This window comes from Xiphophorus couchianus, chromosome 18 (assembly GCF_001444195.1).
Source record: "Xiphophorus couchianus chromosome 18, X_couchianus-1.0, whole genome shotgun sequence".
Taxonomy (NCBI): Eukaryota; Metazoa; Chordata; class Actinopteri; order Cyprinodontiformes; family Poeciliidae; genus Xiphophorus; species Xiphophorus couchianus.
In genome coordinates this window covers 11,294,606-11,311,232 of record NC_040245.1, presented here as the reverse complement: position 1 = coordinate 11,311,232, position 16,627 = coordinate 11,294,606, and the positions used below count along the sequence as shown (strand labels likewise).

Genomic DNA, 16,627 nt, shown 5'->3' with positions numbered 1-16,627 from the left:
TTCCGTCTCTGGGTTTTGCTGTTTCTGGGTTTATTCCAATACATTTTCTTGAAGTTTTTAGTTGTAATGTGAAGACGTTCAAGGAGTATGAATCATTTTTATAGGCGTGGGCAAACAGAAAATGTATAAAAATTACATTATTAAAAAATGCAATACAAAACAAGACGTGCACAAAATATGGGTTTGCAGCAGTTACTGGTCTGGAAACACTGAAGAGCGATAGTAAATGTAGCTTCAAATTTTTATATAAGTGCTTTACAAAAACCAGTGGTATAAAGACAGGTGTAACCTGCACATGGTTTTAGAAGAAATCATGTCTGGACCTGACTTAGTAAACCGGCCTGAGTTTTCACCATCCGGAGAAGGAGTTGCATCCCTGAAGATCTTTATGCTGAAAGCTTAAAAGTCCTTGTAAACATCACTTGCTGACCTGTCACAATGTCATTAATGACCCAAAGTCCAGAGAACTGCTGGTTACCACTTCAGTAGTGATAGACTCTGATCTGGTTGTTGTCGTCCAGGCCCAGCTGGACCAGTCTGTTAGAGGAAGCAGCTCGATAGCGAGTGAACAGAGGTCTGGAGGGCGGAGTTAAAGACAACAGGTGAAGATGATAACACTTTTTTCTTACTTAATGGGAATCTGAAAATGTTAAAAGCTCTTTGATCTGTTTCTCTTTAGTAATTGATTTCAGGTAAAAATATTCGACCACTAAAAAGCGAAGTGTTTGTGTCTCAGTTTTCTGCAGGAAGGATACATGCTGGGGTCTTTCCTCCGCATGTTCAGCCACTTCTTGTTACTGTCAATCAGCCCCTGCAGCCTCTGACCATCCAGCTCCACTGATTTCTGCATCACCTGATGGCTGCGGCTGTGCTGACTAACACACATGGAAACACACACTTTAGCTCACTGTCAGGCAGTGATAATCAACCGTTTGACCAAAAGCAAAAGGCCTCTCTACCTGACGGGAGTGTATGATGGATAAGACGGGACGGTTTTCACAGTGCTGGAGGGGACCGGGTCAGCAGCTGCTCCTGCAGAACAGAAGAACTGCTCAGAACCAGCAGGAGGGACGAACCGAGCCCAGATGTCCAGCTTTTAATTTGACCTTTGACCTACCAGGGAATATCTGGCTCCACCTGCTGTTCATGAAGTCTCCTGGGGCAATCAGCCCACTGCTGATGGGGGTGCTGAACAGAGGGGGCGCTGCAGAGCCGCTCCACAGCCTCTCGGATAGAGGCGGCGCTAGAGAGCTGGGGGCCAGGCCGGGCCCCTGTGGGAAGACCGGAGCTGAGGCGGGAGCGGGCCCCCACGCCTCTGTCCCAAACCGCTGAGGCAGCGGCATGGAGAAGGAGGGGTAGAGTGGGCTGCTCTCCCTCTGGGTCAACGAGCCCAGAGCGGTCAGAACGCTGTCCAGCTGGGTTGAGATGTGCTGCAGCGACTCGGCTAACTCCTGGACTTTGGCTGGCACAGTGAGTTGATCTCCTGATGAGGGGAGGAGGAGAGAAGAAGGGATGAAGCAGAAACTCTATTAGCATGGTAACACACAGGACAGAAATAAAACAATAAGCTGATTGTTATTGTTTTTTTCTAGCTAAGACATCTTTTTATTCCAGCAGCGCTGTTGGCTGTTGCAAACCTTTGGGTTTCCTTAGACTGAAAACTTTGCACCAGTGACTGAATTTGAATCTGTTTTAATTATAAATGATACATTTCTATATATATAAAACAAATCCGTTTGTCTTTTAAATCGACAGGAGGTGACCTCCGCTCTGAACTGAACTCATGAAAACAAACTACTAGAATTCACGATTCATATTAAAGCATAAAGAAAAGAGCAAATTAACGCTCCACCCCTGGAGGTGAACAAACCAGAGATCCGTCCTGGACACATCGATATTCAAATATCGCACCACTTCAAAAGAAAGTTATGCGAGCACAGCCTCCGTATTTTCAAAATAATTCACCAAGACCGACTATATTTACTGGAAATATTCATTATACTAATTAATATATGGGTATATTTATACATATGTGCTGTCCGCCTGGATCAGGCAATGCCTGATACACAAAACATGTGGATTTAATTCTGAAGCCTATTAAGTCAAGTTGTCTCGCTCATGTTGCAGTAAGACCGTCAATCAAGGCAGACAATGAGAGTAACGAAGGGAAAAAATATGAATTTTGGAAGTTGAGAACTGCAGTATTTCATATGACATCACTCATCCTTTTTATCACTGGTTTTATAATGCGATCAATTGATTTATGGATTTTGAACTGGAGAACAAAGCCTCGCTCCTTCCTGAGGTGCATTGATGATTTTAACGACGGTCATACAGTCACAATTGTTGACTGTATGATGTGTTTGTAAGGTTTTTATGTTTTCATGATGTAAACTATTCTGAAGTGCGTTGTCATTGTGAAGTGTTGCGATGTGTGTGTTACCTGTCCCATCCTGTGGCTCCACGGCGCTGCTGATGTCTGACCCGGTCACGTCAAACATCACCTTCTTGTCAGGAAGCTGAGACGAATCCTCAAACATGGCCTGAAGGAACACGGCAACAAACACGGCTGCTGTTGAATATGTAATTGGACACGCACTAATGCTACTAGATGACAAAGTGTGCAAGATTTTCCAGATTAAAAAGAGAGATTTATGTCCCAAATGTTTCATTTTCAATCTTTCATTGAATCAGCTAAGAAGAATTATGTATATAATAAGCAAAGGAGGAGATTTGTTTAGTGTTTTTGTTTTTTTTTCCTGACCTCATCAACCATGGAGCTCTCCAGCTGCTGCAGCTGCTGCAGCTGCTCCTCTTTCTTCCGCAGGAGGGAGTTTCCTCTCTGAACCGTCTGCTGAAGCTCCGCCACGTCTCTGGCCTCCTGACAGAACCAGAGACACCAGTCGGTATTCAGTGGCGCATTTCTCAAAAATCAGCCTGTTGTTTGAGGTGTTTAGAAGAGGAGTGGGAGGGTTGCACTCCAGCCTGCACCTGCTGGATGCGCCTCATCCTCTCCTCAATGGGTTCTCTAAAGCCGGGGTCCTGGCTGCTGCTCGTCTGGGCTGCCCGCAGAGCTGCCTGCCTCTCCATCAGTCGGCTGCTCTCCCGCTCCAGGAACTGCTTGGTCTTCTGGATGGAGGCGCCGTGTGAGGAGACGTACTGACGCAGCCTGGGAACAATTTGATCACGGTTGTTTTACGCTTTCAGCAAATCATCAGTTTGATGCTCTGAGTTTCGTTCCTCCTTACTCGTTGATGCTGCACTGGCTGTCGGCTACGGGGGAGAGAGGCGAGTCCAACTCCTCCACCTGGAGCGATGAGTCTATCCTGTCATCAGAGGGCGCTGTTGCTTTCTCTTCTTTCTTCTTGTTCTGCTCTGATTGGGGCAAAGTGCTTCTATCTTGAGTTTGTTCCAGCTCTCTGAAAAATAAAGCAATTTTAATGTTGAGATTTTGTTTTAAGGAGTTACTTTTTAGATGTTGTTTTTTTTTTATTTTTTTGAATTTCTTTCGTATAAACCAGCAGTTGTAGTTTTGCACCATCACGTGTGTCAAATTCAAGGCCCGCGGACCAAATCCGGCCCACCAAAGCTATTTATGTGTCATTCAAGACTCCAGAGGGGCGCACAAGTAGAACTTGAAGATAACTGATATGTGCTTAAATGTTATTTTATCAGTCAAATCAAATCAGTTTTTATTTGTATAGTATCAAATAACATCGATGTGAAAACATGTGTATCAATACATTCTGCCATAAACGGCTCTTTGAGGACATTCATCATTTTCATGTGCCCTGAAATGGAAATGGGTTTGACACCCTGATCTGTACCGTACCTGACTCTGCAGGTGAGGCGGTCACATCTCTCCTGCAGCAGCACCACCTTGCGCTCCAGCTGCTCCCTGTCCTCCCGGGCCACCCTGTTCTCCTCCCTGGCTTTGTCCCGCTCTTCTCTCATCCTGTCCCTCTGGTCCTTGGCCTCATCCCTCTCCTCCCTGGCTCTGTGTGAGAGCTCTCGGGCTTGTGCCACCTCCTCCCTCAGCCTCTGCAGCTCCTCACTCAGCTGGTCTCTTTCCCGGACCAGCCGAGGGAAAGCCTGGAAAGACGTGCGTGAATGCAAAGTCGGTGGACGGCACAAAAAGCGAAAGAAATTAGTGAGAAAAACTCGCACCTCTAACTGCCTGTCTAAGTCTTCCTCGTCTTCGCCGAGTTTCTTCCTCCTCTGATTAAGATCTGCAGCCTGACAGGAGGAGGATATGATCAGCTCATGTAGCTAGGATTTAGGATTTGTGTTAAGAGAACACACAGTGCTTTGCAAAAGTATTCATACCCTGTAACTTTTAAACATTTTGTGTCATCACAACCACCAACTTCAGGTTTTTACTTCAAGTCTAACAAACTTCAGAGGACGACTGCTTATTTTTATCCACAAAAGCAACCAATTGTGTTGTCTTACAGACCATGTGTTAAAATGGTCTAGTCAAAGTCCAGATCTGAATCCAACTGGGGATCTGTAGCCTTTTGAAAGCTATGTCTTTTATTCTGTCCATATTACAATTATCCACTGTTTTTGTTAGTTCACTGCAAAAATTCAAAATCTTACAAAAGTATGTTTTGTTTAGTTTCTAGTGCAAATATCTTAGTACTCTAAAATGAGACAAAACTAACAAGTAACTTTTCAGCAAGAAATGGGAGTTTAAGTAAATAATTTATGAATATTGATTTTATAAAGTACTAGCTCCACTGGCAGATTTTTGCCTTTATAACAGATTTTTCCCAAAAATTAAATATAGAAGAATTACTGACTGAAAACAAGCTCCTATATCATCCTGAAAAGTTAATTTAAATAAGCAAGATTTTGTATTTTTGCAATGTTTACCACATAAAATCACAGAAAACACAAAGACATTAGTGGCTGTAAAGTAACACAGCATGTTTTGGGAGAGATCAACAGGCCTGAATGTGTCTGCAGAGCTCTGCGTTTTACTAGAGGAAAACCTTAGTCTGCAGCAAGACTTCCAGGCTCTGCAGCTCTTTCTCTCTCAGCTCCAATTTATCAGCTAGATCCCTCAGCTCTGATTCCTGTAGGAGAAAAGAGGATGATTGAATTGTTTGGAAATCATTTAAACAGCATGATAAATCCCGGCAGAAACCTGTGCCTGCATCTCGACTAACCTTGCGGGAATGAGCCAGCTGCGTCTTCTGTATCTGTCCATCGAGCTGCAGGCGGAGTCTGTCCAGCTGGAGGTCATGTGACGCCTGGAGGCGCGCCCTGTCCTCCTGTAGCGTATGCAACAAGCGCTCCCTCTGAGCGGTCTCCTACAACACAAGCATGTAGACGTACCATCAAGAATCATCTGGAAGCAAACATGAGGATTTTATTTTTCTCCAGGATATTTGCAAACATTTCTTAGTTATATGTCAGAATTTGCCCCTGTTTTAAATCAGAAGTTGTTCCGAAGTCTGACCTCATCCAGATATTTCTCTCTGATGCCGTTCATCTCTCTCCGGTGGTCGTCCTTCAGCTGCTCCAGCTTCCTCTCATGTTCGCGCTGCACCTCGTCCCGCACTTCCTGCAGCACATCGCTCAGCTGGGCCAGGTGCACAAACGATCACAAACAGCACAAAGCTTACTTAGATTATGCTGATGACATTAGGTGTGTGTGTGTGTGTTCCCTAACCTCTCTGTGGTACTCTGCCAGCTGTTGTTCAGGTCGGGGACTTACTATCAGCTCCCTCCTTCTCTCGGAACTGTTGACCTTTGTACAGACAAAAAGTTTTAAACACAAACTGATCTTTCTTTATTTTGCTAGAAAAATCCACCAAAACAGACCAAATGAAAATTTTGCTGTGGATTTATAAAAAAAACACAGATTTTTTGACATTTGATCAATAAAACTGTCGCATGCAGTTGTATGGTGAGTAAATCTGTTAGTAGTGCGGTAATGCTAGTTTCAAATACAGCTTATCTAAACTGCTCTCCATGCTCGGTCACCTCCTCTTTCAGTGTATTCATTTTCTCCTCTCTCTCCCGCTCCAGCCTCTTCTTCATGGCCTCCAGCTTCTCCTCTGACTCCGCCTTGAGTCGCTCCACGTCCTGCTTCTTCTGCGCCTCCAGCCTCCAGCGTGTCGCCGCTCGCTCCTCCTCCAGGGCGACGTGCGTCTCCTTTAACATCGCCTCACTCTCTTCCCTGAAAATATGAAAGTAGTCTTAATGTTGACGGTGGAGTAAAAGATGCTCAAAAACCCTAAGGTTTTGTATTTGTGCAACAAACATTTCATGTTTTTCTGGAGATTTTTTTTTTTTTTAAAAGGTAACAATTATACCTTTATTATTTCCACTAAAACATATTACGTAACATAAAATTGTACATATGTATATTATTACTATTATTTTTATTATTGTTCATCTTATTTTTTTAATATTATTATCACTTTTGGAACCACTTGTGTGAAGCTGTGCTGCTTTTACACCTGAATTTCCCTGCAGTGGGACAATAAAGGCTATTTCTATTCTATTCTAAGCTTTTTGCTTGTAATATGGCATTCAGTGAGGAAGTCCTCAGTGCTCCGTATTTCCTTCATGTATGTCTGACCTGAGTTTCTGCTGCTGCCACTCCCTCTCCTCCCTGACAGACTCTCGTAGCTCCTCCAGAGTTTTATCAGCCTCCTCCTTCAGCTTGTCCTCCTCTTTTCTCCTCTCAGACAGAAGATTCTCCCGCAGCTCCCTGGAAATACGCAGACAAAAAGAAAAGCAGACCAACACAGGTTTTAAAGTTCAAGTAAGTTTGTGATTAAACTGTTAGGTAAATTCAACTAACACCTACCTCAGTTTATTCTCGCTTTCCTCTCTCAGTTTTCCTTCCTCCTTCTCCTCCTCCCTCCTCAGTTCCTCCTGAAGGAGACGCATCCTTGCCTCCTTTTCCTTCAACAAACGTTCCCTCTCCTCCTCCAGCCCTTGTTCAAACTCTCTTCTCAGCCTCTCCTGTTCCCTCTCCATCTCCTCCCTCTTCAGCCTCATACTCCTCTCCTCTCTCTCTGTCTTCATCTTCTCCCCCTCTTCCTCTCTTCCTCTCTCCGTCCGTGCTTTCCAGTTTGGCTCTTCTTCCAGAGAACTTTCCTGTCTTTTTGAGGACGGTTCCGTATTTTCAACCGGGGCATCTACCGTCCTGCCAGGCCGACCTCTAGAGGTTTCGGGTCTCTGCAGCCCCAGAGTCACAGCGAGGGTTTGTGTTTTGGGATGTTTGGGGGATTTTAGTTCAAGGTCGGAGGAGCCGGATAGCGAATGGCTGGACTGGTGAAGGACAAGCCGATCAACTTTATGAGCCGTTGGCTCAACTTTGTCTTCAGACAGCGCCGGACTAAGGAGACATCAGGAGAGGACGGAGTTACGGTCATTCTACAGTTTGTCTTTCAAGTATGATGCAACAAAAGTTATGCTCACTTTACAAAAATGGCAGCTTCTTTTGTTGGCATTTTGTTGGGGTGGGTAGAATTTCATCATAATAAAAATTATGGTTAAAAAAATATATTACTACTTTTTTAGCACCTCAAACAAATACTGCTGAGAAGCATTCCCATTTGAAATAGGTTTCTAAAAGGACGCCACTTAGTTAAAGAAGTTGCATTTAATCATATTTTAGTTTCAAATTCGCTGATATTTGTGGAACAGGCGAGAAAATAGTACAAATTAAAATTTTTTGATAATATGTTCAGTTTTTTTAAACATTGTTGCCTGAAATTTACCATATCATATTATAAGAATTTAAATTCTTATGATACATTTTTTATGCTAAATAATAAACGATACTATAAATGCTCACTCCTAGTTTGTATCTTAATATTTAAAAAACGTTTGCCATAATAAGAATGCACTCACCAGCCAAAACATTATGACCATCAACAGCTAAGAGTGAAAATGATCTCAGTGCAATAATTTGTGCAAGCACTAAGACGCAAGAATACTGCGGTATTTTTTAATCAATGTGATCATAGCAACCTGTACCAAGATTTTAAAGTCTGTCTGACAACACTGTTCCAGTAAGCAATGGCGACTGATTCTCCACAACCACCACTATTGTGGGACATTTCCAGGCTGTGGCATTCAGGAAGCCTGAATAAGTTGACCAAGGGAGACTGGTAACATGGATGAAAAATGTTCACTCTGGTTCCCTGATCGTGCGATTGTTCAGACAGCAGACGCTTTACAAACAATCCAACATGTCTCAGAATTAGTACCACACATTGCAGTGGCACAAATTGGACTTTGTTTTTGGTAAAAAGATTGTAATCAGAAGGCTGAGCCAGCAGTGAAAAGCGGATTTGGGTGAAATCTGCCTGCTGTGTGAACGTAGCCTATGAGGCTAAATGTTAAATGTTTTGCTTGGAAAACAGGCATTGCTGTTAATAATGCTTTATTTTTGCTGATTGAGTACACCCCAATTGGAAACATTTTTCACTGCAAGATCCTGGGATCAACTTCTCCTTCTCACTTTATTACAACTAACAATCTGTGGTTAACCTGGATGTAAAAAAAAAAACAAAAAAACTCTCTTTATACACCCTACACCTCATAACCAACAAAACCAATGATCTTAAGGAAATGGATATCAACAGCATGATGTCAGGGATCACAGCAGACCCATGAAGGTGTAATTAAGGTCCTGGCCTAATTGTTAAGAAGTATTTTAGCAGAGGAGGGGCAACCTTCTTTGTTTAAGGAGGGTGATGATCATTTGTACCATGAATACTGGGAGCATGAGATTAAAAAACCTTTGAAGCGACTTCTCACTAAGATCAGCATTAATATTCAAACTTCATTCACAAATAACCTCTTGGTGGCCTCAGTCTTTGTCTTTCCTCCGCTCTCTTTCCCCTCTACATCTCCCGTTTCCTCCCTCTCATCTTTCTCCAGCAGACCGATTGTGCCAGACAAATCTTTGACGTCTAGAACCTTCTGTGACAGCTAAAAGACAGAAGAAAAAAAAATCCAGAACGTTTCCGAGACTTTCAGAAATCAAACAGCTGGGTTTATGTGTGATGAGTTTTACAGAAGGCAATCAGATTACCTTCAGGTCCAAGGAAGAAAAAACCTCTGCCATGTTCTTATTGGCCTCAGACTCCTGCAACAACACAAACACGCTCAGTGGAAGCGCAACGGCTCTGAGCATGCATGAACAGAAGCACGCAGACAAACACCGAACCAAGACTAATGCAGGACAAACATGCAAGCAAGCACTGTGAAGATTTCTAACAGCAAAGTGAAAGCTTTAAAATGGGAGGTGGTGGCAGGAAATGGAGGTCCAATTTCTGACTGAACAGCTCACAAAAGCAGTCTGTACCACCAATGGGGTTCAGGGACCAAAACTTTCTAATCCAATCTTCAAGGACACAAGCAGATTATCCTTTGATGAGGTTAATCTCCTTGCATGCACGATGACACCCAGGCAGAGAATCACAGCAACACAACTCAGCCCCTAAGGTGCTGGAGTTGGACTTAGGGAGCTACATGCTTGCAGTGCCGGGAGCCTGGAGGAGGACAGAGGCGACACCGAACCCTACCTCTGCAGGAAGGGAGGAGGGAGTCTTCTGTCCTCGCCCGGCCGGCTGGGCTGGAGACGGGCCTGCTCTAAACACCTCAACCACTTCTTCCTCACTTTCAGACGCTCTTGCTGGAGCTCGGCCCTCTGACTCGTCTTCTATCTCCACTCCTTCCTTCGAGGTTCCCTCTCCTTCGCTCTGTACAAACATTTCTAACTCCTCCTCCGGGGTCTCTGTCAGTTTTCTGTGGCTTATGGAGCAACCCCCCAGAGCTCCGTCACTCTCACCCTCATCCTCCTCCTCGTCTTCATCCCCTTCCTGCCCTCTTTTGTGATTCTTCTCTTCTTCTTCCTTCTCACACTCACTCTGGGATTCATCATCATCATCATCATCATCATCATCATCATCATCATCATCAATGTTTCTCTCAATCTCACCTCTATTTCCATCTGATTTCCTCAGCTTCTCGCTCCCACTACCATTCCCATCCAAAGCACCGAAGCATTCTTCAACAATTTCATCCGCAATTTCAGGCTGTTCTGCTTCTTTCTCTCCTCTATTTTCCTCCTCTACATTCTTCTCACTCTTATTGCTTTCAGTTTTCTCCTCTCTGTTCTTGCCTTCGCCATTCTGGGTCTCAACATCTCCTTCTATTGCCTCATTACTCTTCTTTTCATCCTGTCCACTGCTGCGGCCCGTGCTCTCTGAAACTTGCTTTGCTTCATCTTTGCCCACACAGACTCCCTCCTCCAACTCCTCGCGTTCTCTCTCTTTACTTCCACTATGAAGCTCTTCTACTTCTTCCCTTTCCTTTTCTTGGCTTAGATTATCCTGCTTCTCTCTCTTTGTTCTCTCGTTATTCTCATTCCTTGCCTTGTCTTCCTCTGCCTTCTTCACTATTCCTTCTTTTCCATCATCTCCATCCACTTTCTGGACATCTTCCCCTTCCTCCACCTCCTGTTCTGACCCCTCAGCTAAGTGTTCAGCTCCCTCTTCACTGGCTCGGCTCCTGCTGCCCGCCTTGGCAGAGAGCTGGATGTGGCGGCCCTTTAAAGAGTCCTTGTTGGAGGGGCAGAAGAAGACCAGTCCATCCATCCCAAAACATAAAGGAAGGCGTGCAGAGACACAAAGGGGCAGACAGAGGGGCAGGAGAGGGAATCAGGCAGACAAAAAGATTGTGACCCCCACAGGTTGTGATGTTCCTTAAACAACAGCATGCAAAACTGATGGACACAATTTCAACATGAAGAAATTCCCATGGACACTGATGTAACTAAAGAAAGCATGGTAAAAAATAAAGTAGACCCTCTTTCAAATCTAAAACTTAAAATGTTAGAGCCAAACAAATCAAACTGAGCTTTTTCCATATTCCACAACATATATTTGGTTAGATTAAGACTCAGTCAGAAGAAAGATGCTGAGCAACTTAAAATTTAAATCTTCAGGAGGAATTACTATTTTTGGGCTTAACTGAGGCTGTACATATTTTTCCCATAAACAAGAAAGGTCAGAGTAAGTCATTTACAAGAATGAACTTTTTATTTCAGGACTGAATTGAGCCTGCGGGGGATTTCTTCAGACAGCGGTTCGGATGAAATGAAGGGACAGTAATCCTAATCTGACTTTATTAAAACTGTTGTATGTAACTTTTATAAAGAATGTATGTTTTTACATATTTATTAAAACTGCCACTGTGTCCTGACAGAATAATATGACATATATTAATCTGTCAGGACAATCAGAATGATGTGAAAAAAATCAAGCTCCTCTGCCTTCTGTCAGTGGTCGTACTGCAAGCCGCAGAAATGCACGCTCAGTCAGAAACAACCAATCAAAAAGTGGGTTTTAGCTCTGTTAATCACCCTCGTGTAAGTGCTGCTCACAACCTCTCCCTAATTCATTATGTTGGTTGCAGAGATGTCCTGATCACAGCCTTTTTAAATGTTTATTCTGAGTCTTCGAGAAAACAGTAAACAAAACTCATGATCCTTGTTGGTGGTGTACTATGATTGCCAGTTCTACTTCAGTGAGGCACAAAGAGTTTAATGTGCATTGGCCAGCTTTTACACATTACAATCTTGCTTCCAAACCTGTATTATAGCCAATAAAATAAAATCAATCCAAGTTGCATCAGGTTTTCTTATACTGTGCACCTCTAATATAGATGGCATTGGTGGAAATAGGGCTCATTATAGCCAAACGTATATTCATAAATGACTCTGATACATGGTGATAAAACAAACAAGCCAGGGTTACTTCGACTCAGACAGCAAAACAGTAACAATGGCAGTAGGAGGACAGGAGGACAAAGAGGAAGGCACAGTAAAAGCCGCGCTGGTGGGACAGATCCCAGCAGCACAGCAGCTGCAGGAACACGTGTGGGTCCGGGAAAGGTTGAGAGATTTTAACGTTATAGAGACGAAGGACAAGGAGTGACACATGATTCAAACAAATGGAGGGAAAAGAACATGATAAATGATCAAAAACAAGTTTTCTAAGCACAGCATTCAGGTGCTGTCAGAATATTTTGGATTTTCAAACAAGAAAAAATCCTCAATGTTAACATTTATTATAATTACTATAATGCATAAATAGCAACTAAACATAGTTAAGCTAACAACCTGAATGAATAAAATACTTCACAGCAAACCGGAGGGAGCAGAAAGCTTGATGATGTGTTTACCTGATGGGACGGTGGTTCGGGGCTGTGGTCTCCAGACAGAGCCAAATCCTGCAGCTCCGGCTCCGTCCTCTCCTCAGCTGGAGTCGCACCGCTGGTCTCGCTCTCCTGATCAAAATGAGCACACAGAAACCAAGCGCTTGAGGACTTCAGGAAAGAGTTTTAAAAAGCTTTACATCATTTGCTGAAGAGTTACTCAAGCTTAAGCTGTCTACCTCGTACTGCAGCCCTCCTCCAAGAGCATCCAGGTCTAAATGAAGGTTCTTCAGCAGTCTGTCTGATCCACGGGGACTCAGCTGGAAATAAGACCACGTCTGGTTTGTATAGAGAAAAAAATAACCAATTTCTGAAAGCATCGGGGAAAAAAATGAAACCAACCTCATTATCAGAAATTTTCTCATCATCATCATCATCATCATCATAATGTAAACCGTGCAAACTCAGTGAAACCCTCTCCTCCTTCCTGGAGCCTAAAACACTCGCTGCCCCACTGCTTCGAGGACCCTGAAGAAAAAAAACATAAAAACTATATTAAAGCAAACATAATGTCAATACGTAAATACAGAGATGTATTCTGGGTAAGGTTTTACTGGAAGGGACGTCTTGAGAGGTTCCAGCCCCCCTGAGCTGCCGAGGGACCCCCTGGCAGATGTGACAGACCCAGAAAGAGGGCCTTGCCCCAAGATGTCTAAACCTCTAAGAGGAGCCAGAGTACGCAGCGGGGACGGTAATAGCCCTACAGGTGAACTCACTGCCTACAGAGAAAGATGGAGAGTCAGTGAAGAAACGACAGGCTTCCCACTGTTTTAAATTAAACCTTTTCCCCCAAAGATTTATCAAATCAGATGAGAGGATTCATGTTTTAAAGTTTTATTTAGTTGAAAAGGAATGGTGAGTCTCTTACTATCGAGACCCTAAAAAATGTCTAAACATAAATCTTTTAATCGTTAAAAATGCACAACATAAAATCCAGTGGAATCACTAACTGCTGGAGTCTTCAGTGGCACTTTCTTCTTCTTTTCTTTTTTTTCCTTCTTCTCCTTCTTCTTCTTCTTGTCCTTCTTAGCTCCTCCGCCCCCAGCAGCGCCTGTGAGCGGGGTGCGCTTGCGCTCCTGCACCACCAGGCGCCGGTAGTGCTCATCACAGGGGTGGTCCCAGGTGGACTGACCCGTAGAGAAGTTGAAGTAGTAGATGTCCCCCGTCACGTCCTGGCTGCCACGAAAGAGGAGAGGAAAAATCACTTTGAGCTGAAAATGCTGGAAGCACATAATCTATTAGTAATAAATTAAACTAGGGATGTGTTGTAGTAAACCAGCATAATGTACTGGAAAACTATGAGGTAAAGTCTAGAGAGCATTTAAATTTTGCCCTCTTTACTTTGATGCCCTTAGATAATTAGTGAACAAACACAACAGGATGGTATTGATTAATGTGGAGAGGTTTAAAGTAGAGGTGTGCTCAGCTATGAAAGACCCAATGTAATGTAGATTTTATTTTATTTTTTCTTGTTTTTTATATGTCGTGTTGTTGTGTATCATCTCTTTGTGGACCACGAGTCTGTTGAATAAATCAATCACTAACACACTGAAGGTTGTCTTATTCTTCACGCATTAACAACATTTATTCAATTCCGAATAAACAAACAAACAAAAAAACACCCTGTACTACTGTACTAACTTCCTGTTGAACTCGGATAATCCTACTGGGGAAGATCTGTCTTCTTTACTCACCATGGTTTCCACTCAGGAGGCAGAGGGGCAACTATGCCCTCTCTGGCCAGCCACAGAAGTTCAGGCTCATTGTCGGGATCAATGCCAATCTCTCTCGCGTACTCATGGAACTCTGACCACAGGGAGTGAGAAGAACAAGGGGAAAAATGAACAGGAGATTATCAAATTTTTAAACATTTCTGTGGTACAAGACTATAAACATCGTTATATGTTTCTTTATCATCACTGAACGAGATAAACTATCATAGTCACAACAGTGAGTTTTGATGAACAGGAATGTGCATCCACACATTGCGAACACCAGATCAATCATGGGAATGACGAATCAAGCAGAAGTAAACTTCAGAAACCTACAATTATCAAACAAGTCATTTTAATAATGAATTTGTTTTTGTAAATGTGATTTCAGAGATAATATGAGAGAACAAATCTGGTCATCCTTGATATCTAAGCATATCAAGAGAACATTTTATCCAATTAGATGTTGAACATTCATCAGGAAGGAAGAAAAAAAGCAAGGGGTTGATGAATGATAGAAGGATAAAAGAAGAAACAAACATAGGAAGAAAGGAAAAAAGAATCATGGATTATGGGGGAAATAGATACACGGATGGAAATCAGTTTTAGACAGTTGGAGAGGAAATATAACTAATAATATAAATAAAATAATAATAAATCAAATATTTATTATTATCATATTTATATGATATTTATATTTATCAACACTTTATTTCCTCTCTCAGTTCATTCCTTTTCCCAACTCTCCTTGGCTCAACTGTTAGGATTGTGAATTTAAAAATTATTCTAGTGATTCTAGTGATATCTGTCCATGCAATTTGACAATTTTCCAAACTGACCAGACGGAGATCCAGAGAAACAACATTAGATATACAATGAAATAATACACTGATTTGATGACTGAATTAAATGATGGAGTCCTGAAGGAGTAAGGTCACTGAAGCAGTCGATTTGAATTCTATGTTTAATTTATTTTTGTTGGTGTCTCAAGGATTATTATTCTATCTTTTTTGTAATGTTTGTAAATAATTTTTATAGTAACGTTTGGTGTGGACCACAGGAAAACAGTCTCTACTACGGTGGAAACTAATGGGGATCCTTAAACAAACAAATAAACATTACAACTGCTGCAGATTTTATAGTCTTGCGTTTTCCAACACTCCAAAGCGGTCAATTTAATCAGGTTATAGTGTGGTTACCTTGTTCAGAGGGGATGTAGCTCTCATCGTACTCCTCCTCAAGGATCAGCTGGTCTCCTATGAGAGCAGCCGCTGTCATGGTTACTGCAGAGAGAAGAGGAAAGCTGGTTCACAGAGCAAAGATCTGATGCTAACGTAGAATAACATGGTGAAGATGGAACCGCGCTCACTAAAATATCTTTAAGGCAGTCTCCCTCACCCCGCTGCGCTAATAATAGGATTACAGAATGAGATAACTTCACATGTCGGCAAATAGAAAAAACAGTACCATATAAATAGGCAACCCGAGTCCAAACCGCCAGCTGTAGCAACTACAGAACAGCAACTTCGAAAGAAAACATTTTATGAGATATTGTATTGCGTAGAATTTGGAGTGTTGGAAGAGCTTCGCTGTTAGCTTAACGTTAGCTCAGCAGGCTTAGTAGTTGAAGAAAAACAGATTCGTAGCGGTCAGTTCACCTTCCTTACCTGAACCGCTACTTCATCAGGACTTTCAACAGTTCCGAAAATTTCCAGCTCTTCGTGAAAGCCGTGGTATTATCAGAAAGCAATACTGGACGAACAGTTACGATGTAAACATCATCTCCATGGACGCTTTTCTTGTTTCCTGTGGCTCCGACTGGCTGAGCCACGTGACGCCTTCATGTAAACTCGGATATTGTGGTTTCAGCAAGAAGGTCTGTGAATTTCCATATGTCAGTGTCAATGAATGGAATAACATAACAATAGATTGTGCTAAAAACAAATTTAATCATATTTATATCAAAGAATATTACGCAAAATAACGTTTACTTGTCACATAGGAAGTATAGAAAATTGTTATGGGAATAAAGCATCCGTTTTTTGTATTTTATTAACATGAAGGTAAATTTTCTTACACCCTTTAAAGTGGTCTTGATAAATTCCTCAAACCTGAAGTTTATTTATTTATTTATTTATTTACACACACATGTGCGTAGTAATTTACTCAGTTACATTTATTTGAGTACATTTTTGGAAAAATTAATTTTTAGTTTTACTGCATCGTACTTTTGCTTTTACTAAAGTAATATTATTATGAAGTACCACTACTCTAACTTGAGTACAATTTTGATACTCTATCCCGTATTGATGTTTATGCTCTTCCCACTGTGAGTAACTTCAATCATATTTTAATCAAAAATATGAAATGTTAAAGTGAGACTTTTTGTTTGTACAAGCTTGTTCAGATAGTTAGTCTGTTGTGCCATTTGGGGGTAAAGAGAGGCTACAATAAAAACTAGATATTGCCACTGGAAGTACTTTAACTTGTTTTAGCATATACTGTATACACATTATCTACTGTAAGCAGTAGTTTTGCTGGTTTTATGCTGAAAAAAATTTATTTGGAAAAGTGTTTCTTCTGCTTGAATTTATTATTTTGTTAATATGTTATTTATCTGTATTGTTTTAATTTTAGTTTTTAAAACACCAAATTTGCACATT

The 16,627-nt window shown here is 42.0% G+C and overlaps 1 protein-coding gene across 3 annotated transcripts; it reads right to left on the bottom strand.

The window, feature by feature from the left end:
• Window positions 1-77: 77 nt before the first annotated feature.
• cep164 (centrosomal protein 164) lies at window positions 78-15,833 on the bottom strand. Of its 3 annotated transcripts, none has more exons than XM_028045118.1 (28): window positions 15,632-15,833; window positions 15,164-15,247; window positions 13,947-14,058; window positions 13,203-13,428; window positions 12,807-12,971; window positions 12,595-12,720; window positions 12,432-12,512; window positions 12,220-12,324; window positions 9,558-10,595; window positions 9,065-9,118; window positions 8,828-8,961; window positions 6,824-7,357; window positions 6,593-6,724; window positions 5,992-6,187; window positions 5,678-5,755; window positions 5,465-5,587; window positions 5,172-5,315; window positions 4,995-5,078; window positions 4,168-4,236; window positions 3,833-4,092; window positions 3,249-3,419; window positions 2,992-3,169; window positions 2,765-2,881; window positions 2,444-2,543; window positions 1,118-1,483; window positions 960-1,032; window positions 756-875; window positions 78-576 (listed from the first exon to the last, which is right to left on the bottom strand). In XM_028045118.1, the coding sequence occupies exons 2-28, from the start codon at window positions 15,240-15,242 to the stop codon at window positions 483-485; spliced, it is 4,959 nt and encodes a 1,652-aa protein (XP_027900919.1). In that variant the 5' UTR covers window positions 15,243-15,247; window positions 15,632-15,833; the 3' UTR covers window positions 78-482. The 3 variants fall into 3 exon arrangements, with proteins under 3 accessions (XP_027900919.1, XP_027900921.1, XP_027900920.1); XM_028045120.1 differs by having other exon boundaries at window positions 15,623-15,817; XM_028045119.1 differs by lacking the exon at window positions 15,632-15,833 and adding an exon at window positions 15,334-15,528.
• Between the last annotated feature and the right edge of the window lie 794 nt (window positions 15,834-16,627).